This window comes from Mastigoproctus giganteus, chromosome 9 (genome assembly GCF_048544385.1).
Source record: "Mastigoproctus giganteus isolate SK-2022 chromosome 9, ASM4854438v1, whole genome shotgun sequence".
Classification (NCBI taxonomy): domain Eukaryota; kingdom Metazoa; phylum Arthropoda; class Arachnida; order Uropygi; family Thelyphonidae; genus Mastigoproctus; species Mastigoproctus giganteus.
In genome coordinates, this window is record NC_143583.1 from 98,034,504 (window position 1) to 98,048,165 (window position 13,662).

Consider the following 13,662-nt stretch of genomic DNA (forward strand, 5'->3'; position numbering starts at 1 on the left):
CTTTGCACAAGCAGTCAACTCTGTGCTGTTTTTGTTCTGAAGTCAAATTATGTGGAATCCAGTGGGCACAGATTTGTGACATTTCAGGTGATCTTTCACAATATTGTGAAACTACAATATGAAATAGACATTCTGAAAGCTAATTCACGAAGTGTAATTCACCTGTCTTCATCCAAGATTTCCTGGGCTTTTGTGATTTGCTCAGGAGTTGTTGAGGAGGAAGGCTGGCCAGGTCTTGGGCCATCTGCAACAGACTCACGGCCTTCACTGGATTGCTTGTGCCATTTAAATATGGCCATCCTACCAAGACACTCATTACCATATGCTTCATTCATCTCTTTAACTGTTTCCGATGTATATAGGCCCTGTCTGACACAATTACAAATCTCATATTGTTGTTCAATCTGATTGTCCGAAATGATATTTGCTTCAAAACACGTTAGTGACACGTGCTAAAAAAAAAACTCTCTTCACGCAACACTAGCTCGATAAGTACTGGCATGTGCACACAGAGTCTGCTCAGTAGCAATCAGGGAGAGTGCCTCTAGCAGCAATTATGGAAAGTTCGTGCGGTAAACATAAAATCTTGCACTGGTCTGCAAATTAAATGATCACCCCTTGTATGTTACTCGTACCTTCTCTGTTGCCAAAAAAGTATTATTAGATAACTGAACTGTTTCAAGTTTCTTTTTCGATCATTCACCAAGCACAAAAGTTGCTTGCCATTTCCACCACACGACTTAATTACGGTTTCTGCAATTGTATGGGCTTCTCCTGCAAATGCAGTACCGTAACTTATCCTGTAGGAGGCCTTGGTAGTGTTTTCATTATTAGTTTTGAACTTTTTACCATAAGGTTCTGACAGTTTGTTAATGTGTCAAGCTTACAATCTGTATGTTTGACATGATACTTGCTTCAAAACAATCGTCAGTGAAACACGGCTAAAAAAACTCTTTATGCAACACTAGCTCGACAAGTACTTGAAAACTAATGTCTTTGTCCTTATATTCAGGGTGATTAGTATCACAATGTCTGCGAATTTTGGCAGGTAACATAGAACTGTTTGATAACACTTTGTTGCATGAGATGCATAGGGCATCAGGGGCAAGTTCATCACCTGTATGTGCAAACCCCAGAGACAAATAGGAATCATTATACTTCTGTATTTTGCTACTTTCTGCAGTTCTAGAACTACTGATACTGGATGGCGATGTAAAATGTTCAGATTCACTTACAACATCTGTTACCTGTTCTTACTGTAGCCATACTTGATTGTTTACTTAAACTACCGATCAGTTTAGCCACTGATCCATGACGAATAAAAACAAATTAACATTAATGTTACTGCCCATTATTTCACTGACACTACTGTAGCTAATAAAAATAACTATTTCACTTCCCTTATAGTTATGTTAATGCTATATGAACTACGACTAAACTTAACTGCCGATTCCTGGTGGGGGAAATCACAGCTAGAGATTACTAAAATCTGTACTGGGTGCAATAATGCAAGTTTGTTGCACTTGTATTTCTTTCTGTGTCCATATGCAACATACTTTGTAATTAGATAGTTACGAATATATATCAGTAGCATACGTAACAATGCATTGCAAGATTTGACCTAATTAAACTAATTGTTGCTCACTTCATGGGTACGGGGGGTTTCTTAAGTAGATATTCTAACAGTCATGCAAAATAAACATATTGTCAATTAAAGAAGTTTTGTGATTATTTTTAACAAAACATTATTCCTTTATTTACCCAGTTGAATGTTTTGCAAATACTGGTCACTCTGTAAGGATTGTTTTTCATTTGACTGAAGACATGGTAATATTTATTATCAATAAAAATTATGTAGGATAATTCAGAGTTTGGATTAAAGGTTTAAATCAGTTATTAGTAAATTTTAATTTTTCTTTAAGTAGAACTACTACTAATGCTCTCTTTTATTTTTTATGTGTATTTTGTTTTTAACTTTCTCCAGGAAAATGCAGCACTTTGCGATGAAGTTGCACAGATTCAAGAAAAAGTTTTAATGGCAAAGGAAGAAAGGAGGTAATATTTCAAAACTTATACAAGTTGCAAAATTGATTAATAGGATTTTAGATAGCATAATCTCCATTCACTTTATATTCTGGTTGTTTTTTTTATGATGATATTTTAGTATAAAAATTCAAATGTTGAGGGAGTTTGGTTGAACGAATTTGCATTTTGATTGCATTATGAAGTCATTCAAAATTTGTACACAGCTCTGCATTTCATTTTGGTTTTTGAGGATGCTTTATTGCCACCAGTGCCTTCTTGCTGGTGATAGCAGTTGAAAGTTGGCAGTCAAAACTTGGGCTTATGCCCATGTCCATGGGCCAACCTAAGTTGCTAATATTTTAAAATATATTAATATATATATATATTATTATTTAAAAAAAAAATTTTTTTTTTTAATATTTACTGTCACCAACAAGTGCATCTGCTGTTTGTTTAAAAACTGAAACATTATTGTGACAGCTGTTTTGGGACTACTGGTCTCTCATCAGATGACTGGTAACCCAGATCTGAAAATAATGTACTGAAGCCAAGTGAGCAATAGTGTATGGAAGAAAAACTTTAGAAGCCGTAAATGGTCATCTTTGCTTATAAAAAAAATGAGAGCAAACAAAGGAACAGCATAGTTAATAGGACATAAAAAAAAAAAACATGCATTGCTGCTCACTGTTGTACAAAGAAAAGAAGAAGATACAAGTTCAAAATGACATCAGCACTGACACATCTACAGCAGAATCTTTTGTGTCTGTGACCGGCTTAGGATTAATAAAAATTTAAAAAAAAAAAAAAAAAAAAAAGTTCATTATATTAGTGTAATACAGGTAGAACATCCAATAGCCAGAATTGTTCAAAACTTAATATTTTTAAGATTCGGATTATAAAATAAACCTGTCTCGTCAAGATTAAAAACATCCTTTGCCTCATATTTTTCAAGAATGGACTGTACAGAACACAATCAGTCTGTAGCCTTTTCTTTGTTGGCTAATCCAGACTCACTGCAAACATTTTGCAAAACAAAGCTTATTCTTGTCTTTAAATCTTTAGAGCCAGCCACTGCTGCATTTCAAGTTGCTAATTCCACGTTGCTGAGCTAGATAATTGGCCTTTTCTTGCAAAATCGGATGTGATATTGGCAAATTAGATGCATGCATTTGTTGGTACCACTTGCAAAGTTTTGTTTCAGACTCCTTGTGTTTTGCACCATGAATTCGATTCCTATTTTTTTATTGCTGCTCCAGTATCACGCACTTCAAGTTTGTTTCGGTTTTTCAGTATTGTAGATAAAGTAGGTAAAGAGATGTTGTATTCCTTTGCAATGTCCGTTTTGCTTCATTCCATCTTATCAGCCTCTTGTATAATTTTCAGTTTAATTTCCAGGCTTAATTCTGTCCATTTACGTTTTGTTGCCATAATACTGCTAGATGAGATTTAATGTAAACAAACTTTATAAAGACACAAGTTCCAAAAAAGACATCAGCTCAGATAAAATGGCACAAAAACTAGATTATATGTAGCAAAAGACTCTTTGAACCTCCGTAAAAATTGAAATTGACCTTAATCTTGTGGAGAGCGAGGGAGTGTATGTAAACAACTTAGAAGAACTGTTTTTATTCTTTTGCTAATTTAACAGCTTATCCTTCATGGTGATGTTTTTCAGAGTGTACTTACATTGTATCTACCATAAATTAGTTTTGTTTACACAAAAGTAAATTCTAACAAGTCGGTGCCATCCTTCGGGAAGCAAGGAACTGGGTGACCAGAGGCAATGATAGGGGTAATAATCATTTGTACCAAGGTTTGTATTAAACATACAAAATAACAATAATTATTTCTCACAGGGTGAAAACGAACTTTGTAATATATATTAACTGGATTTTGTAATAAATGAATATATTTACATAGAAAAGCTATCCTTTTGTTGTGGAATGGTATGTGCTTCATATAAATGAGTATTTTGTATAAACAGAGTTTGTATTAATGAGATTTTCCTGTATATCTAATGCTTTGATAAATTGTATGAACTTAACTGCAATGATTCAAGCAGAAGTAAACAGAAAATGCTTTGGTAACCTGCTCCATTGGCCATTGGCTACCTACTTTTTTGCCATTTTTTTATCTCTCTCTCTCTCTCTCACTTTTATTCTTATGTTCAGGATATGTTGTTGGTAAAAATACAGGGATGCGAAACTCACAATTATGAAAAAATTACAGAACATAGTTGTACAACAAATTACAATGAACAATACTATGATTTATTTTTTTTATAGAATATTAATGAAGCAATTTTGTTGGTAATGCTTGAAAATTTCAGGATTCTTGGGTAACTTGGCAAAAAAAAGCCAGAGATTTCAGGCTTCTTGTTTCCAAATTTTATCTAACGGTTAAAGAATTAAAGAAACAAAATGAATTTCAAGGAATATTAATAAATAATAAGTTAATCCAATAGGTACATTGGCAAAAAGTAGTCATCCATGATTGCTACTTTTTGTCAGTGATGAAACTAGTTTTTAAAGATCCGTTTCTGAAATGAAGAAAGCAAAGTTTAAAAAAGTATTGTGAAAAGTAAATTAGAGATAAATGACATTAATTCCTGATGATAAAATAATACTGCTTTGTGAAATTATAAGAACAAAATTTATAAATTTGAAAGTAAATCACTTGGAATGCCAGCTAGAGTGGCTGAGGAATATCAAAATGATATTTAAGGCAAAAACTTTCATATAGGTGTATTACGTTGTATAAACAGTTTAGTAAAGAAATCTGAGCCCATTATTGTCAAGTGTAAATAAAGTGATATACTTTTATGTGTAATCGTACATAATTTCAAAGTTATTGGTTGATATTCTTAACGAATAGAAGGAATGGACAAGTCACGTTGGTCCACTTGACATGAATGTCATAACTGTTGTGTTCTTGTGCAGGTTGATGACAAACTTAATTAAATATTTTGAATTTACATTCATATGTGAAGAGGTTTTTAGAGATAGGAATACCAGAAGTGTATCTAATACTGGTTGGGGTTATGCCATTTTATGATAACTAATAGGGAACTGGAAAAGAAATTTTTGCAGTTAAAAGCAAAAAAAGCACTTGGGACCAATGGAATTTGGCTTAGGTATCTTGATTTCAGTAAAGATTTCAATAACTTTAGATAGAAACTTAAACTTAAAGCTTGTATTACTGTTTCACATGAACAATTGTATAAATTGAAGTAATGTAGAATTAAGAGAGAGGATGTTACTACTATGATAAAAGGATAGTTAAGAGGTAGGAGATAGAGAGCAGCTATAAATGGCCACTACTCTTCATGAACTAACTTTATGAATGGGTTATTGTGGGGTTTTGGCTCCCTTACTGTTTTTAATATTTATTAATGGTACTGTTGTAGGAATTTCAAGTTTGATGTCTAAGTTGAGCTTTAAAAATGGCAGTCGAGGTTAAAAATTGATAAATGCAAGGCACTGCATTTGGCTAGCAATAATCCCAGATTAATATACTATTTGGGTAGTACCAAATTGAAGGTAGTTGATAAGGAAAAGCACTTAAAGATCATTGTACAGTCTAAAATGACATTTAGCATTAGCATTAGTTGAGGCATATGATGCAAAAAAGCAAGCTTATATAGCATCAGCCAAAGAAAAAAAAAAACCTTCCCATTTCACCCATCCGGTCACTCCAGATGTTTGTCTATTCAGCCTTAAATTTATTTAAGCTATCAACTTCCACAACAACAGATGGAAGTCTGTTCCAGCAATCAACTACTCGCTGGCTAAAGGCAAACTTCTGCACATCTAATTTTACAACTACCTTTCCCCAATTTGAATCTATGCCCCCTCAGGTTCTTAATTTGAGAACGTTTAGCCCATCACTGTTGAGCCTGCTCAAACCATTCAAAGCCTTATACATTTCAGTCAGATCACCTTGCCGGTGCTTAGTCTCCAGATGTTGCAATTTGCAGAACTTAAGCCTCTCTTGGTAAGAGCACCCCTTTGTTCCTCTCACCAATCTTGTTGCCATTCTCTGTATTCGCTCCAGCAGCTCCACATCCTTTCTAAAATGAGGCCTCCAGACCTGTACGCAGTACTAAAGTGTGGCCTGACCATTGCTTTATACAAGAGAATGATCACCTCCTCGTCTCTACTAGCAAAATTCCTATATATCATTGACAAAACTCCATGACCTGCTCTGGCAGCCCGTCTGCACTGCTCAGAGAACTTCATATCTGACTGCACAATTACCCCCAGGTCTTTTTCATTCTCCACCTCCCTGAGTGTAGTACCACACAGTTGGTATGTTTCTCTTGGGTTACTGCTACCCATATGCAGTACTTTGCATTTGTCAATGTTAAACTTCAGTTGCCACTTCTCAGCCCATCTGCCTAACTTTTCTAGATACTGTTGCAGTAGCATAATGTCTTTACTGTCATTAGCAACCCTGCCAACCTTTTTATCATCTGCAAACTTGGACATTAAGTCTTATATACCTTCATTGATATCATTACTAGCATAACAACATTGGGCCCAGCACCGAACCCTGGGATACTCCTCTAATAGCATTAGTCCACATAGAGAAGTGTTCATTTATTACCACTCTCTGCTGTCTCCCACTGAACCATCCCTTTATCCATTGCAGCAACTTGCCCTTAATGCCATATTGCTCTAATTTGTAAAGTAGTCTTCCATGTGCAACAGTATCAAAGGCTTTCCTGAAATCCAACTATATGATATCAAAATTATTTTTTGCATCCAGTTCCTTTGTGACCACATCATAGTATCCAATCAAATTGGTCAGACAAGACTTCTCCTTAACAGACCCATGCTGTGTCTGAACTATTACTGCAGTCTTGTGTAGGTGATCCTGCATCACTTCTTTAACCAGTGACTCCATTATTTTCCCCTTGGAACAGAAGTTAAACTAACAGGCCTATAATTATTTGTGTCATCCTTTGAATCCCCTTTGTGAATTGGGGATATATTTGCACATCTCCAGTCCATGGGGACCAGGCGCCTCTGTAGCCAGGTGGGAAGGAGCAGCAGTGCGTAGCACACGCTTCTTGATTAGACCGGGGTTCAAGCCCGTCACCACCAAATATGGAGGATGCGGAAAGGTCAGGGAATGACCACTGCATATTCTCGGAACAATATGGCCTTAGTTGCTAATGCTCCTTAAAACCAAACAACAAACAACAACCATGGGGACCTCCCCTGAATCTAAGGATGCTCTCATAATTATGGTTAAGGGTTTGCTAACTTCCCTTGCTGCCTCCTTCAATATAACTGGATATATTCCATCCACCCCAGGTGCCTTTTTTTATGTTTAACTTCAACAATTTATCCTCCACTTTGCTCTCCGTTATTACAAAATAGTTTAGTAAACTTCTGTCCTCCCCTTTCTTACAGAATTCCTCATGTTTGAATGTAGATGCAAAATACTCATTCAGTTCGTCAGCTCTCTGAGCAGGATCATCAACAGTCGAATCACCAACATCAAGTGGATCAATCTGATTTATTACCTTCCTTTCTAGAGTAAAGAAATCTTTGTTGTTTTTCTTTGTATCCTTTGCCAGGGATTTCTCGTAATCAGCTTTTGATTACCTAACCTCCTTTGTGACCTGAGTATAGACTGGCTTGTATCTGCCATAGGCTTCTGTGTCACTTGATGATTTATATGCACCCTACACATTTTCTTCTCTGCCACAAGCCTCATTAGTTCATCTGACATCCATTTAGGTCTAAATCTTGAACAGTATTTCGTAGTTGGTACGAAAAGCTAGTAGCTTCCAAGATTAATTCCTTGAAGTTCTCTTCACTGTGCAGATGGAATTACTAAAACAGCTAATGGGGATTAAGGATATCCAAGAACAAAGAGATGATTATCCCATGTTTATAATGCAGTGATCAGGCCAGGTGTTGAATATTGCATACAGGTTTGTAAACCTTTAATTTTAGGAAGGACTTAGATCTCTTGGAAAGTTAGTAGAGAAGAGCAATGAGATTAGTTGGTTATAAATGGCTTTTTTAAAAGACTGGGATTTTGTAAATTTGAGTGTCTAGAAACCGGGCATCTGAGTGGTGATATAATTGAAATGTTTAAATCTTTAATATGGTTGACTAAACAATGCTAATGGCATCTTCGCTCTTTTTTTCAAACAACACAAGGGCACATAAATTGAGAAAGGCTGATTGCAGAATGGCTGTGTATTATTTTCCCCTCAGATAATTGATTGTTAGAATAAATGCACCTAGTTTTATGGAAGTGGGTGGTTTGAATAAATTCAAAGAAGGATTGGACAAATTAGAAAGAATGGGCTACAAAGTGGGTATTTTTTTTTGATTGATACTGTATAAGCTTGCTTCATTGCATCATTTTGTCTACTAATGATGACAGCAAAACAAAGTGAGTAGTTAAGCTGAAAATTTACTGCAACAAAGTAGTGGTATTTACCTAAATAGTTTTAGGTAAAATTATAAAATATATTAAACATATAAACAAAATGCCTTTCAGTATGTCTTATTTTGTGAAATATTTGTACTTAGGTTTTTACTGAAGAAGCTCTTAAACTATCAGTCACAGAGGGATGGAAATATTCAAGGAATTCCTGTTGCTTCAGGAAATGTACCAGTGATACTTCCTGTTATGGATGGTGTAGAATCTAAACCAAAAAAGAAACTACCATTGAAGAAAAAAACTGCAAAAGATTTAATTGGTAAATTAAATATTATAATAGTTACCTGAGTAATCTGATTTTAAATATGATTATGAGATAAATTTTTGTTTTTATGGACCCCAGTTTATCAACTTTTCTTTTTAAATTCAAGTTATGAACAGATAATTTTAGATTGTCATGAGTAATTGCCCTCAGTCTTAAATATTATTCAAGACATCCAAGGAAAAAAAACCCTTTGTTTTACCAATCATTGTTGAATAATTCAGGTTAATAAAAAATGGCAGTGTAGTATTAATAAAATAAATGTAAGGTTCTATATTTGAGCAATGGTAATCTCGGATTATTTGATTATTTAAGAAAAAACAAACTTAAGATAATTATTAATGAAAAAGATTTAGGAGTAATTGTGAAATCCTACACAAAATTCTCTCAACAGCATATATAGGCTACCAGAACAACATGTGGTGTTTTATATATGATGTATAAGAATTTTGCTAGTAGTGACAAAGATATAATTATTCTATTATATAAAGTCATAGTTAGGACACTGTGAGTGGTGTATACTGGTTCAGAGATCCCCTTTTCAGAAAGTATGTGGATCTGCTAAAAAAGATGCAGCAAAGAGCAACTAGGTTAGTTATTGATATAAAGAAGTATTCCTACAGATAGAATTTCAGTTCTACTAATTTCAGTTTTGCTTCTCAAGTATTTTCCACTAAATTTCTGCAACAGAGAGCCCCTCAAATTTTAAAGATTGAGGTTTCTCTGTTGTGAATAGGGTGAATTGACCTTCAAAGTTGGAAATATTTTCTGTATATTTTCAGATTGATTGAAATCTGGCCGAGATCAGGGGAGTTTTATATATTAATTAATTTATTATTGTTTTTTTATGAAGGATGATGATCCCTGATCCTCGAGGGACTCTACTTGCTACTCCAGTCATGTCAATTGTCATGCTGAGATCCATTTGGGATGCCATTCTTTTTGTAAATAACCTAGCTCCTTGCATCAATTTATTTTTATTAATAATAACTATAAACGTATATAAATATATAAACGTATAAAGGTATTTATATATAAAGATATATAAATATTTATTAATTATAATATACTTTATGGTAGAAGTCTTGGTAATATATAATGCATGCAAATTAATATCTTTATGATTTTTGATTCAAGCCTACATTATAGAACAAAAGAAGTTTTTTTTGAGCTCAGTGAGTAAATTGTAAAAGTGGGTGATTATTTTTTTTACTCTCCAGACTAGAAAGTGTAGCATGCTAAATAGTTCTCAATTAGTTAGATGTTAACAGGGCTCAACAAATCCAGTCTCTAGGTTCCACTGGTGACTAGTATTTTCAAGTAAATTTAGCAGCTCTAAGTGAATTATGAGTTCTTTGTTTTATGATCGCTGTGCTCTGTAACTTGCCTAAGGTTGGTACTACAGTCAGTCCTCGTATAGCACGATAGTTGTGTTCCTAGAAACCCTCGTGCAATGCAAAATCGTGCAATATAAACAACAGGCACTATGGGAAAAATAGGGTTAGGTGCCGACCACCCAAGATTGAACACACATTTGTTCAAAACATTACCAAACACATTATTGTGTTTGGTAATGTTTTGTAACCAAAACATTACCAAACACAATAATAATCGTAATAAAATACTTACGTATTTTATTAATAATTTTAAGTATTAATATTTTATTTTATAATTATTTTATTAAGTAAGTATTTTATTAGTCGTAATAAAATACTTACGTATTTTATTACAACTATTACGTAATAAAATATTGCTAATGCTTTTGCTTCTATCGTAAGCAAACTTGTTTTTTGTTTGATTTTCTATCCAAACAGATGACAGCCGCTCCATCTCTTCCAATTCTTTGTGTCTTAATCTAATGGATTTTAATTACACTTTGAGTTGTTCCTGCTACGAAAGTTGTTTTTATTTTCTCTGCATTCTTTGTAATTCTCGGCGTTGCCTCATTTAGGTCTGTACATGCAATATCACATGGTCTTTCATTTCGCTCAAAGCATTTCACAAGTTCATATTTTTTCTCTATCGACAGAGGTGGACTGGCCATAAGACTTACCGTGGAAACCCCGGTGGGCCGGAGGCTGGTGTGATTTTGGCCATAAACCATAGTTGAGACCACTATAAATTTTCCCCGGGTAAGAATTTTTGACAGAGTCCCCCTCTGTTTATTGATATTGCTTTTCTTTTTCTCTCTGAATCTGCAGTGTCTTCACCAGGACGCTTCCTTTTCACATATTTTAAGTATTTTACTCATTTTTAGGGAATAAAGTACAATTATAAAACGAGGAGGCCCGCTTGATACACATAAACAAAGCTGCGCACGTGTAGCAACTGAATAAATAACACCGTAAAGCCCGAGATACACTATTAATACCTCACATTTTACTAAAGCACATTTCTAGGGGTTACTACCATAAAACAATAAAAACAATTTCCAGTTGCGTTTCTACTAGTGGAATCTGTTATAAACTGGTAATAAACTCGATCTAATTGCATTTGCGATTATACCGATAGCTGTAATTGTGTTGGTTTTTTACGTTATTATGGTGAAATGTGTTTCCCCTTCACTGATATAAAACACAAATACATTTTCAGAATCTTCTCTTCATTCCTATCGTGTTGCGTTCAGTTGGGGTGATTCCGCGTTCGACTGCCATTTCTTGTAAACACAAAGGCGAATTGTGCATAAGCGAATTCGGTTCGTGTTATATAAGATATCGTTCCCCTATTTATAAATCGTGTATGGTCGAATTCGTGTAGTGTAAACACATGTTATACGAGGACTGACTGTACTTTCAATATGTGGATGCTCAACTATTGACAGCATATATTTGGGCAATATTTTACCAATCTTGTTTGGCACCTCCGTAGCAAGGTGGGCAGGAGCAGCAGTGCGTATTACTATTTGTATATATTTCCAATATATACAAATAGTAATATTCCACTCTGTGACCGGAATACAGATTTTAAATCAATCCATTTTAAATATAATAATTAATTAAATAATGCAATAATTAAATAAATAATTAAAATAATTATTTTAAACAGATTTTAAATAATAAATTAATAAAATGACAAAATATGTATACCACAAAAAGTAAAAATATTTTGTTCAGAGAGGATCATTTTGTAAGCATTTTTTGTTTATAAGAAAGGAAACTTTCAAAAATATGATACCAAATTATTGTATCATTCTGATGCAACTTATTGTTACTTTTCATCATTGTACTGAATTTGTTTCATCAAAACCATTTATTTCAAAACAAGACTTACAAAGAATTAATGATAAGGGAGCTTAGGGGACCTAGAAATATTTTATATATTTTAAATATTTTAGATATATTTTATTTATAGCAGAATTTTCATTAAAACTGTATTCGTTGTAAAGGAATTTTACTGTGTGTGTATATCGATTTATGTATGTAGCTATTATACAGGGTGATTCAAAAGTCTCCATACACAGGGAAAATGGTCACTTTTTTAACAAACTGTCACTTGATTGGCTGACATTGCTTTCTGCAGACAACTGTCATGTGTTTTTTTGGGACTCTGCAAATGCTGCCAGCACCATGTCGGTTGTGCCACCCATGTTAGATGTTCGTGGATGACCACTTCTCAGTTGGTCAGTAACACTTCCAGTCTTTCTGAACTTCTCAATAAGTTTGGCAGCAGTGTCATGTGTGATGTGCTTGTCATGTCTCCTGTTAAATTCCATTACAACCTTGCGGGTGCCTCCGTAGCCAGGTGGGCAGGAGCAGCAGTGCGTAGCACACGCTTCTTGATTAGATTGAGGTTCAAGCCCGTGCCCACCAAATACGGAGGATGCGGAAAGGTCAGGGAATGACCACCGCATATCCCCGGAGCAATATGGCCTTAGTTGCTAATGCTCCTAAAAAAAAAAAAACAATAACAACCTTGCGACAGCTTCCTAATCCGGTTATGAGAATGATTTTTATATGCTCTTCTTTAGACAAAGGCGTTTTAGAAGGGTATCTAAAAATAGAAAAAAAAAAACATTATTCCCTATGTATGGAGACTTTTGAATCACCCTGTAGAAGTAATATCTGCAAATGAGTTGAGGGAAGTAAACTCTTATATGAACAAAGAGTGGAGTAAGCTCATAAAAAAATAAGTGGACAGTAAGCGTGTAATGAGCTAAAACAGTGTGCAAAGCTCTGCATAATAAAATCAAATTATATACACATTAATTATATATATAAAAATCTAATTCTTAACAGAATACATTGAATGAAGTGTTATCAAGAGTTTTTTTGTGTTAATGAAAACATGAAAGGTATTAGAATCTATAGTACTTAGTACTGCGTGTGGGTTCAAGGTTGAGAAGATGGAAGAAGATACTTGTTGACATTAGACTTAAATTTCTGGAGATTGTAATTTTCAGGAAATATATGTGAAGGGATGTTGTTCCAGAAAATTGAAGTGGAAGAGATAAATGAGGAAGAAGAAAAGACGGTTCTGTGAGTTTGAAGTTGGTTAGTAAGTTGATGTTGACTGGTTGCAGCATGTGTTTGGAAGAGAGGAAGAGCAGTGATTTAATCAACTGATAATTGGGATTCTCTTAGAAAATGTAAGTAGGGCCTGGCAGACTAAGTGGAAATGGACATCATTGAGACTGGTACTGAGATAATGTATATTTGTGAAATGAATGAGGTAGTATTTGGAAAGTTTAGACTTAAACTCTGACTTAAACTTAAACATTATTATGTACACCTTTTGGCATCTCTCATATTGTGGGATTATCTTCACAACCGGATTGCCATGTCTGCAATACCAGGGTACTTTCCCACCCACCGAGGAAGGGCCAATAAGCCTTGAAATGGTGCCGTCTGGGTAGTGGTGCCCACTGAGAATAAGTAACAATAGTCTTCTCTTTTAATAAAGCGTTACTTATT

At 34.5% G+C, this 13,662-nt stretch overlaps 1 protein-coding gene across 2 annotated transcripts in view; it reads left to right on the forward strand.

The window, feature by feature from the left end:
• Nucleotides 1-13,662, forward strand: part of LOC150080580 (transforming growth factor beta regulator 1) — an 86,083-nt gene that overhangs the window by 21,398 nt on the left and 51,023 nt on the right. For both annotated transcript variants that reach the window (XM_090381167.1, XM_090381169.1), the window contains exons 2-3: nt 1,985-2,055; nt 8,580-8,749. In XM_090381167.1, the coding sequence (XP_090237293.1) occupies nt 1,985-2,055; nt 8,580-8,749 (241 nt within the window). The remainder of the gene's footprint in view (nt 1-1,984; nt 2,056-8,579; nt 8,750-13,662) is intronic.